This window comes from Gordionus sp. m RMFG-2023, chromosome 3, assembly GCF_954871325.1.
Source record: "Gordionus sp. m RMFG-2023 chromosome 3, tfGorSpeb1-WG-v2, whole genome shotgun sequence".
NCBI classification, from domain to species: Eukaryota; Metazoa; Nematomorpha; class Gordioida; order Chordodea; family Parachordodidae; genus Gordionus; species Gordionus sp. m RMFG-2023.
This window is the reverse complement of record NC_088777.1, coordinates 35,520,205-35,531,918: the sequence shown is the minus strand read 5'-3', so window position 1 is coordinate 35,531,918 and position 11,714 is coordinate 35,520,205. Positions and strand designations below refer to the sequence as shown.

The 11,714-nt window shown below is 26.1% G+C and overlaps 1 protein-coding gene across 3 annotated transcripts; it reads right to left on the bottom strand.

The window, feature by feature from the left end:
- Positions 1-30: 30 nt before the first annotated feature.
- Positions 31-11,215, bottom strand: LOC135925957 (uncharacterized). Of its 3 annotated transcripts, XR_010571766.1 has the most exons (4): positions 9,989-11,215; positions 8,047-9,036; positions 1,082-1,145; positions 31-456 (listed from the first exon to the last, which is right to left on the bottom strand). XR_010571766.1 is itself a non-coding variant. In XM_065461559.1 (3 exons), the coding sequence occupies exons 1-2, from the start codon at positions 11,031-11,033 to the stop codon at positions 8,048-8,050; spliced, it is 2,034 nt and encodes a 677-aa protein (XP_065317631.1). In that variant the 5' UTR covers positions 11,034-11,215; the 3' UTR covers positions 31-456; positions 8,024-8,047. The 3 variants fall into 3 exon arrangements, 2 of the variants coding, with proteins under 2 accessions (XP_065317631.1, XP_065317629.1); XM_065461559.1 differs by lacking the exon at positions 1,082-1,145 and having other exon boundaries at positions 8,024-9,036; XM_065461557.1 differs by lacking the exon at positions 1,082-1,145 and having other exon boundaries at positions 38-456; positions 9,989-11,211.
- Between the last annotated feature and the right edge of the window lie 499 nt (positions 11,216-11,714).

The following is an 11,714-nucleotide window of genomic DNA, read 5'->3' as shown; positions in this document are numbered from 1 at the left end:
GCTTTATTTCTATATAATAACAAGCTTATAAATTATATATATCACGAGAGTTTTCTTTTTTGAACGTTTAAAACAGGATACATACAATTTGGCAAATTATACAATGGTATGATATAAATGATAATAATTCCTTTAAAAAATATTTCTATTATATATGTTTATATTTTGTATTATAATTTATATACTTCATCATAATTTTAATCCATCATATGTTAAAATATAAAAACATAAAATTAAAATATGTAAAAAGGATTATTTATATACGAGAAAAAAATTTGTAAAAAGGATTATTTATATACGAAAAAAAAAATTTGTAAAAAGGATTTTAAAAAAAAGTTAGATTAGCTCCGTATCCAATGAAACTGATGTAATTCGATTTATGAATGGCAATGGAGTGTCTTTATCTAAGTTAAAAACCTACCCTGGCTTCTTCAGTGATTTTGTGAATAAGTGAACCTAAATTATATGATTTTTTTTTAAAATTAATAAGAGAACCGGAAATATATAAATTTTTTTAAAAAAAGTCGAAAAATCCTCGAAATTTTGTTTCTTGAGACCGTTTTGTCAATTGATTATAATTTCATAATAAATAATATTTAAATTAAATTAAATAGATTTGTTTAGATTAATTTGCAGAAAACTTAGTAATATTATATACTGTAATTTGATTTAATATAATTGAGTCACTAGGGAAGTACAAAATCGTGATAAAAGCATCTTTAACATATTTTATATTTAAGCAAAACATTTAAAATTTATTATGAGAGCATGGATATGGACCGTAAAGAATATTGGATCAAATTCAGATAAAAATAATGGTTCAGGTTTGGTTCGGTTCGTAAAAATTAATAATATCGGTTTGGTTTAAACCTTTAAAATTTGGTTAGAACTAATTAACTACCCTTACAATATAAAGCAACTAACGTTTATTTGTATTTGACATAGAAAAATATATTTATATATTATAGCATTTATTTATTATAATATATTTTCCCCAAAAAAATTTGTGAGCATGTACATACAAATATTTTCATGATTTTTTCATAAATTTACAGCAGAGAAAAACAAACACTACGCTAACTTGAGTCATAGACGTATCCAGGAGTGGAGAGGTGAGGAGGGTCTTTTTTCGTTATAATTTTTATCTGATAGTTTTTGTTGTAATATTTATATGTAAACGAAAAAGGTTTTTTCAAATTGTTGTGATATTTAGATGCAAACGAAAAATGTCTTATGCAAATAGAAAAATCATTACTATATTATTATAGACTATATAAATGAAGGAAAGATATATATGTGAGATTCTGTGGATATAATTGCACCTTTTTTATTATTACTTTTTTTATATATTTCTTTATTTTTATTTTTATTTTTAGTTTTTCTTATTTTTTATTCTTTTATAATGTTAATTGAATATATTTTACTTTATAATTTATTATCTTATAATTAATAGAACTTAATAGAGAAACCATAAATTATGTTATTGATTTAAATTTCATATTAATTATTTTATTAATTTTTTTATTTAGATGACAATGATACTCAAAACCTCCCAATTCAACAGTTTTAATTAGAAAGTGGGACCGGAGAAGGGGAGGGGGAGTGAGATAGGTATTGGGGGAAATTTTTTATTAGCTTATTTTGGGGGAGTTACATTATAAGTTACTTTATACATCTATAACGCATTATTTATTTACTGAACGCATTTATTTATTATAAAAAAAATTAGGATATACAAATTATAAGTTTTTTTTAATACTTTATATTATTTATTATTTGAAAATTGAAAATAAAGGATTTTGATATTAAAAAAAAAAAAATCAATTATTTAAAAAAATAATTAAACCGAAAAAAAATATCGGAAAATATAATATATTTATATTTACATTGAAATAAAAATATCATATATATTTGCATTGAAAAAAAACATCTATTTATTTTTCATAAAAATTAGAGTTTAATAAATGTTTATTAGTTTTTAACAATAAATTGATTTCAAAATTTTTACTACTCGTTTCTCTCCAAAATGAGCTTCTCTAGACAGAATAAACGCTCTACGGGAGCACTTGATGTAAGGGCAACATTATATTTATGTAATTTTAAATTTGGGAAATCATCATATAAATATAATGTGTTATTATTGTATTTCATAAAATTTCCTATAAGTTGATTATCAACAATATTATGTCGCTTTAGGTTAAAAAATCCAACTATACATCAATGGTTTCGAACATAATTCATTTGTCTAAAGGGTATTTGATTAATCTCTTGTTGAAGGAAATGATATTTGATATCTGATTTATAATATTTTGTTTTTCTTTCATAGCCTTTGCCTTTCCTTATTAGTAAGGTAATGATTACTAATTTAGTATTTTATACAATATTATTGAATTCTAAAATAATCTTCTTTGTCGTTCCTTATAATAAGATTTATGATCTAAATTAGTAAAATTTAAAAAAAATACATTTATTACTTATGAAATTCCAGAGTATAAATATTACTAGCAACGAGGGAAAAATAAATTTGTAAAGAAATATAATATTAAAAAATAGGTTTATTACTTGAATTTGGTTACAAAATTATGAAACCCAGCAATGTAATTTTTTAAGAAAAGAAAATCTATTTGGATGGGAAATTATATTACTGTTACATTTCCTTTTAGGTGGAACCAATACCAATATATTATTGGTTTACTTAAAAACCAATAATATATAATTAAATATTGGTATTAATTTTACAGCCAATACCAATACTAATTACTTAAATATATTGGTTTTGATATATTAAATACAATTTTAAACAATACCAATATTAAAAATAGATAAATACATATAATTATTTGGTTTTATCGTGGATAATTATATCGTGGTATATTTTTTACTTTTAATTGCATAAACTTATTATACATCCGTTTACTGTGATATCATATCAATATTGGTGTTATTTATAATTATAGTTTATTTTTATTATGGAAGTAAATTTTCTACATGATATCTATCAATTTTTAAGATATTATAATGAATGAAGACCAAATAGAGTTAATTAATATAGATAATGCTGTTAATACTAATAATAATAGCGATAATGAACAAGAATCATCAATATCTAATAAAAGACGAAATACAGCAAAAATCTGGGAATTTTATACTAGTTGTGATAACAAAAAAAGGCTATTTGTAATAAATGTAAAAAAATTTATCTCTTTCCCATTTTGGAACCTCAGGATGGACACATCTTAAATCCGTCCACCTAACATTATATAGGAAGTTTGAACATATAAATATTGGTAGTAAAAAAATTAACACAATAAAATCATTTTTAGTTAATAATATAAATAATAAAGCTAATTTAAATAATTTAATTATAGACTTTTTTATTCAAAATAACTTAGCCTTTTCAAAGGTTGAGGATGTCCCTTTTGAAAATTTAATAGCATAGTTTCTAGAAAAACATTAAAAATAGAAATTATGAAACATTATCATAGTTCTTTTATCAATTTAAAATCTGTACTTTCTAACATTACATCTAAATTTCCCTTAACAATAGACATTTGGTCTTTTCCAAATAAAATACCTTTATGGGCATAACATTTCATTATTTGATAATGATTTTAAATTAAATAATCATTAGATTTTTTTCCTTTTAAATCAGCACATAATTCTATTAATATTTATAGTATTTTTAATTCTGTATTAAAAGTAAAATTTGAAATTGATTTTATTTGTATTACATTAGACAATGCAAGTAATAATTTAGCATTTCTAAAAATTTCAAAACAAAAAGATAATTTTAATAATGTGTGCAAATGCTTTTGCCATATCATACACGGCTGTCCTACAGGTCTGAAAAGTAATTTTTTAGCAGCCCAAGCCCGAATTTAAAAACCTTTTTCTCCGAGCCCGACCTGAGCACACATATTTTAGTCCAACCCAACCCGAGCCAGAATAAAATTTTAGAATTTGAGTTTGAATATTATAATAACTAAAAAAAATTATGTGTATTTATTCATCGCCACCTTAAATAAAAGTTTATTTGACGGCCATAATCTAATCAAGATATATATTACGTTGCATTTAATTTAATTTGTAAAAAATATTATAAAAAGATTAAAATACAATCGAATCTAAAAATTATAAATAATTTAACCATATTTTCATATATTTGTTATCAACATATCGACCCTTTTTCATATATGCGTTATGTTTCGGAAATAATTTATTGTGTATACCATCAGCAGTATCTATTAAATTTCTAAATTTTCGTGGGATTTGGAATGATGCTTTTAACATCAATATTTCCATATATTAAGCCAATTTTGGCAAAATATTGGCAAGGCAACAATCGACAAAGCCTTCCCAATGAATTGCATCAAATGATCTCAAATCACGTCCACCAAACATGGTGAGCACCTTTGTACACTCTTTTTTTTTTTAATTTGGCACAACTTTTGAGTTTTTTGAAATTAGTAAAGGCTATCAATTGTTAATTTACTCTTTATACTCTCTATTGTAAATACGCATTTATGTCTTTCTAGCTAATTTTTGACTAAAATAATTTAATAAAAAATTTCAGTTTTCATCATATATAAATGAAAACTTTTTCCGGACCTAAGATTTGCAATTGTTCCTTTACTTCGTATTCATTGCTCTTAATCTCTTCATCAATTTTTTTTAATTTGGCATCCATTGAAATAATTTTTTTAAGGCTATTTAATTGAATAGATAAGTAAAATATATTTTGTTTAACTTGATAGAATATGATGAAAATAAAATATGTAATAATATCGTTAACTATGCAATGCAATGTATTAAAATATAATCACATAAAATAGTTTGGTATATGGTTTTTATGTAAACTATAAAATAATATTTGAAAATGACATGTTAATCTGATTGAAATTTTAAGGATAAAATGTGCTAAATAGAAAATGATATGGTTTTATAATTGACATGAATTATAATGATTATTTAGGATATTTATATTAATATTTTTTTAGGGTCGGGTTGGGTTGTGTTTCGGGTCGGACAGCTCCGGGCTCGGGTCGGGCTAGACAGCCCGTGCAGTTTTCTAGTCATAGCTGCATTGGAACCCTTAAATACAACTTTAAAAAAAATAAGAATTTTTTTTAAAAATTTTTATATTAGTGCCTTAGCCTGGAATAATATAGAAATATACCGAGAATTTCTGGAACCATTTAATTTTGCTACAGAGATGACCTCATGTGCTAATAGTCAATCAGTTTCAACAATCATTCCTTTATATTCCAGTATTTTTGAGCATGTTGAGAATTATAATGATCCTAATGCTATTTTAAAGACAACTTCTTTAGCTGCCTTAACTTAATAAATACTATAATTTTAATAAACACCAATTTATTATTTCAACAATGATTGACCCAAGGTTTAAACTATCAAGTCACTTATTAAAGCATAATAGTAATGAAACTCTTATTGGATGCCTAACCAATGAATATAATATTTATAAAATAAATAATTACATTCAGCCGAACATACAAATGAAACACAAAATAACAAAATAGGTTAAACCTAGTCATAACAATAATTAGAAATAAGCAAATATGTGGATAACACAATTTCTAATGATACAAATCCTTTAGACTGGTGGAAATTAAATCAAAATAGATATCCAATATTATCGAAAATTGCCAGATTATTTTGCAATACCAGCTACCTCATCTAGCTCTGAAAGGACTTTTTCAGAAGGACGGTATGTTATAACAGACCAACATTGTTCACTAGATGAGCATACTATCCAAACTTGCCTGTTCCTAAAAAGTTGGATGCGCATGCAGGATTCTTCTTAAATACATAAAATTATTTTCTCTTATATTAAATTTATATCAATCTTTTGCACTATATTTTATATAAATAGACAGTTATGTTACATTTTTAATGTACTCATTTTGCTATGTTCTTTGTGCTAAATAAAACGTTTCCAAATCAATACGTTTATTATTTGATTGGTTTGGTTAGGTATGTTGATACAAAAATTTTTTATATTCACATCACCTATTAAAGAAAGAAAGAAAGAAAGAAAGAAAGAAAGAAAGAAAGAAAGAAAGAAAGAAAGAAAGAAAGAAAGAAAGAAAGAAGTTCCCAGCCCTATATCCTTTCGGACACAATCAGACATTTAGACAAAATTTAAAATTAATAAATTTAATTTAAAATTAATCACACCCTTGAATCGGACTGCCCACCTGAAAATTTTATAGTAGTGGACAAAACTAGCTTTACCCACCTAGGTTTACCCATTGAAGGTGAAAATGCTATTTCATTTCAGAGAGCTTTCTTGCCAAATTTAATAGAATGAAAAATATTTTAAAACATTTACCTGCTTATCAGGCTTTTTATTTACTTAAATTTTTTTATTCATTCCTAAAATTTTACATGCTTTTCATTCATCAACAATTTTCATGTCCCCTGAAATATTAGAACTTGAAGTTCATTTAAAAAATAATCTATAATCTATTTTAAATATCAATTTTTCATCACTCTTCTGGATGCAAGCTGCCCTTCCACCAAACCTAGGTGGTATAGGTATCCATTTCCGCATATCCTTAAGCATTTCAGCCTTTTTATCCTCAATTGCTAAATTTCGATAAACACTTGGAGACTTAGATACTATCGATCCACATCATATGGCATCATTAGACCTCTGAAACAAAAATGCTCCAAGCCGCTCATATCAAAATTCTATAAGACAAAGAGACAGGAATTTACATTGATACAGGATTGCGTCGATCAAAGCTACTCAAAGATAATCTTCATCGCTCTTTCTTATACAAAATGACAACAATACGACTCTTTTGCTGGATCAAATAATTCCAAACTCAGCCATATGCCACCATGGTTAGGAATGGTTAGAATTCTATCAAGTTCTAATTTAGGCTTACTAACCAACGAAGAACTTAGAATAGCTATAGGTCTTCGTTTAGGCTGTGAAATCGTAACTCCGACATCATGTGTCCCTTGTGAAACATATCGATAGCCTTGGACACCACCCCCTCTGGCAAAAGGCGGACCCAAGCACTATGCCATCAATTCGATCATCAATAGAATCTTGAAATCCACAAATATTCCTACGTTGGAGCCCTCTGTCGGCCCTTATAATCAAACCAGGCCTGATTGCTATTTCCTTGGAATCAAGATATACCCCTCGCTTTGGATTATACATGTGTAGATCGCTTTGCCAGATCTTTTTCTGTCAACTCCATCAAGAAAGCTGAAAATACAAAAACATATAGATATAGGCTCCTTAATAATCTTTTATTTGTTCTGATGGTCTCAGACACCCGTGGATTATTTGGACCCTAAGCCCTAAAATTATTCAAAACAATAGGACAAATGTTATTTAATCACAGGTGATCCAAAAGAAGGCATCGCGTCAAAGAATATCAATATAAATTTGTCGATCCAACTGTGTATTTTATTCATGGGTCATTAAACCCCGTCGACCAAATCTAAATATATTTTTTTATTTTATTTTTTAATCTATCTTCTTTTAATTATATATTTTTATATAGAATATAGTAATTATAATTTCCATATTCATTTATTAAATAATTATACTATAAAAAAACATATTAAAAATAAAATTAATTATTTGATTTGAATATATTATTTAGATTTACACATCCATATTGTAACTATTTACTTTGGCAGTTATATTTAAAAAAATAAAATTAGTTACAGTTATTTTTTAGCAAAAATATAACTAGTTACTTTAACAACACAAGTATTTACTAACCTAAATAAAATGATCCTTTAAAAAACATCATTGATGTCTTTTTTATTATAACAGTGTCCTCCTTTGTAAAAAAATCTATAAATGGTTATATTTATTTTAAATCAAAATGTTACCTAATTAACGTCAGCTGACAAATGAATTCTTAATAATTAAAATTTATATAATTATTTTTGAAATGCACATATTCGCTTCTCTAGTTTTTTTATAAAAAAAACAAATGGATAGATGAAATTATATAAAATTATTATTTTTAACCTCTTTTAAAATATTACTCTTACTTCAAGTAAGTGTAGACCGAGTGGATGTCGACGAAGTTTCGGATGTTAAAGAATTTAAGGCATGTCCAAGGATGTATTTCCAGGGAGAAAGTATTTTATCATTAGAATCATCTTCCGGACAAGATATCAAAATTTTCCGGTTTTTGAAATTATTTTGATGTGCAGCCATTTTTATCTGTGTAATTTTATCAAAGGTTATTTTGCTCTTGCAAGATGGTTCTTTGGTACTTTTAATATCTTTATTCGCCTTGAAAGGTGACCTTGGAATGTTCTTAAAACTTGATGTATTATATTCTGCATCATAACCTATCTTTATCGTTGGATTGGGATGATGAGTTCCTAAATTATTGATTATCATTATGGGTATATTATTTAAATCTGAAGGCAGAGCTTTATATTTTGAATTATTCGTTGAGGTTGATAAACTGATTTCTGGACCGAGAACGTGTAGGATACCTCTTTGCTCTGACACAACATTTTTGAAGTTATAAATTCTTTGAAATGATTTTGAAATATTATTTTTATTTAGTAATAGGGGCCTCATACATGATCCAAGATTGCTACAACTGAACTCATTATGTGTTCTCTTCTTATCGTGGTTTGTTTTTTTGTTCGTTTTGCAACAACTATTTGTGAAAACGCTATAGAAAGCTCGTCGCAGATTACCACCAAAATAAAATATGATTACAACATTAGCCCATCTATCAAGAGAGACTACCAGATTGAGAATCTCCGATATAAAAATTTTTTGCCAAAATTCGGCTTGGAAATCGACGACTGAGAAAATATCTAGAAAACTAAATACAGTAAGTGGCGTCCCTACCATGATATATAACAACATGATGCAAAGAATCATTTGTATGGCCCTCATGTTACGTTTCGTGGATCTTTCACATTTTAGGATATCTCTGGAGGTGGAAGAAGCCGAGTTTAAGTGTCTTATGGACATAAAGTAAAATAGTAATGAAACTACGACTGGGATTATGATACCTAAAATAAATTGAGTTTGATAAAAATAAATTGATTTTGAAAAATGGGAGTTTAGTTTCAAATAGGCAAACATTTATTTTTCGATGTTCGTATATTTGTTTAACAAATACTAACTAATGCCTGAGCTGATTTTAACCTGCCAGTAATTGAAAGTCTCTTCAAGATCTTTTCCTTTGCTGATTTATAAACTTAATGAATAATTTAATGAGCTTAAAAAAGCCCATTTCCTTGCTAAAATATTATATAATTGTATCGCTTATTAATTAGTTATCCTAAAAAAGAAAAAGTTTTAAATGTTTGATTTCATCTTGAAAGATTTTATTACAAAAAATCTACTTATAAAAGATTTTTTTTAAAAGAGATTTTGATATTTTTAAGTAAAATTTGATCAATAAAATCTTAAAGATTTTTAATATAAAAATATTTTGAAGATTTTTTTCAAACACTGTGCATAACAAAATTGTCTACTTCAACGAGTAATTGTTCAAACCTAAAAAAGTATAAAAGTTTATAATAACTTTTTATTTAAATGATGCCTAAATATTTTTTAGATTGGGCATTATTCGAGATTAAATGAGATAAAGGCTTACAAAAAAACTTCAAAACAAAAATTAGAAAGCAACAACATAGGCCAACAATTAGAAATGCAAAGGCATAAATTAAATATCAAAATCAATTAAACAACTTGAACTTAAACTTATCTCATTTATAATTGATGAACTTCAACCTTACATTAGTAAAAAGTCCATCTTTCAAATTATATAACAAATATATGTTTAATGTAATGAGGGGGGGGGGGAAATACTTTTTTCAAAATATCGTAACCGTAGTTACTATACTTACAGAGTAACTTAAAATGTAACACTGCTACTTTTTGAGTAACGTCGACAACTCTATTATATATACAAGTATAAAAAATATTAATTGTTTCGGGATTTAATCAATTTTATACCGATCAATGTTGAATACATCAAAAATATTTTGTCCCACGAGAATTTGTTTGTAATAATATTTGTATAACAATTAGAATTTTTTGTTAGGATCACCATGGGTAGTGAGGAAAGAACGCTCAAAATGGTTAATAATACAACTGGCCATGTATACCATTTTTTTAATAGGTGTATAAGCAATATTTCGTCAAAAATATTGGATGACATGAATATGGAATTGCAGAATTGTGTAATATAATTATTTAGTCTTTTAAGAAATATATTATGCCCAATATTAAAGCTGACCTTCTTTATTAGCCTTCCAAACAAATATTCGTTAGAATCCATTTGTTTTATTGCTTTATAACGGTTGTAAGCTAGTGCTATAATGCAATAGCCACTGGCAAAACCACTGTACCCATTGAAAAATGTGAATATTATCTGGGACCAACAGAAGTAAGCATAGTTAATTTTTCGATATCCTTCATCTTTAATAGAATTTTGCTGAGATTCTAAAATATCTCCCAAAGCTGTCGTCATTGTAGGCGCCAATAATAGGCTTACATTATTATTAAATTTGTAAAATTCTTTAGATTGGGATGTAGTTTTATAAGGGTTAACGTTATCTACATATCCAGTTGAACCATTAATTTGGATAATTGGTAAAAAAACACGAGGAAAATTTAACACGACAAAAAGAGGTAAACATATTCCTCCTACCAGAATATCGGCTATGCTCAGAAATATGAGGAAATAATTCATCACTATTACATCTTTGGATAGAGACCCTTGACAATTTATAACATTCGGAATAGAATTACTGTTTTTAACGCCCTTCTTGTTACTTAGCTCATGGTCGGTAATTTCGTTTGATTGTTTAGTGGATACACGTTTTCTCCGACTTTTTTTATTTAGAACTTTGAAGGATATCACGTATATGAGGAGTCCATTCGATATCAATATCGCAATTATATTAGCCCCGTAAACAAGCACCCATATTAATGATGACTCGTAATTCATCTTTGAATAATTCGGAATAAAGAATTTAGGTGTGGAAGTATCATTCATCGCCTTTTTGTATGCCGTTTAAGGCGATGTCCAGATTTTTTTTAAAAAATTTGAGAAACTTCAAAACTCTCGCAAATTTTTATGAAATCGTATGACTAAATTTTTGAAATTTATAAAATTTTTCTAGAATTATATTTTGGACATGTATTTATTTTTATCTTTAAAATAGCTTATTTATTTATTTAAGGTCTCGAAAATTTGTGAATCTAATTTTTTGAATCAAAATTATGACGCCACCAACAATTTTTTTTAAAATTTATTTGGCTCAAGTTTTTTTTAAAACTCTTTTACTCTTTAAAAAATGGCTGATAAAGTTATCTGTATTTTTGTTTTCTAAAAACAAAAATAATAACCATAAATTAAATTAACAACACAAATAAAAAATAAACAGCTAAACGAAATAAAATTTAAAAAAAATAAAATAATTTTTTCATTTAGACTAATTCGTTATCTTTTAATTAATTAATAATAATTTGGTTGTAATATTTAGTGCTTTTTTTGAAACAGGATATTTTTATTTTCTAAAGGGATACAAGATGTAACTTTCAAGCATTACTACTTATAATATATGCATAGTATAGGTTAAAAAATTAAATCTTATTATTGGTTAGGATTAATAGCGTAGTGCTATTTTTTAATCACTTGAACTTGACTTGATAATAATATATTTTTTTAGAATAG

Coding starts and splice junctions, on each gene's coding strand:
- LOC135925957 (XM_065461559.1), bottom strand. CDS start 11,033: ATGAATGATACTTCCACACCTAAATTCTTTATTCCGAATTATTCAAAG. Junction 9,037..9,988: donor GATGTATTCAACATTGATCG/GTATAAAATTGA, acceptor AATTTATTTTAG/GTATCATAATCCCAGTCGTA.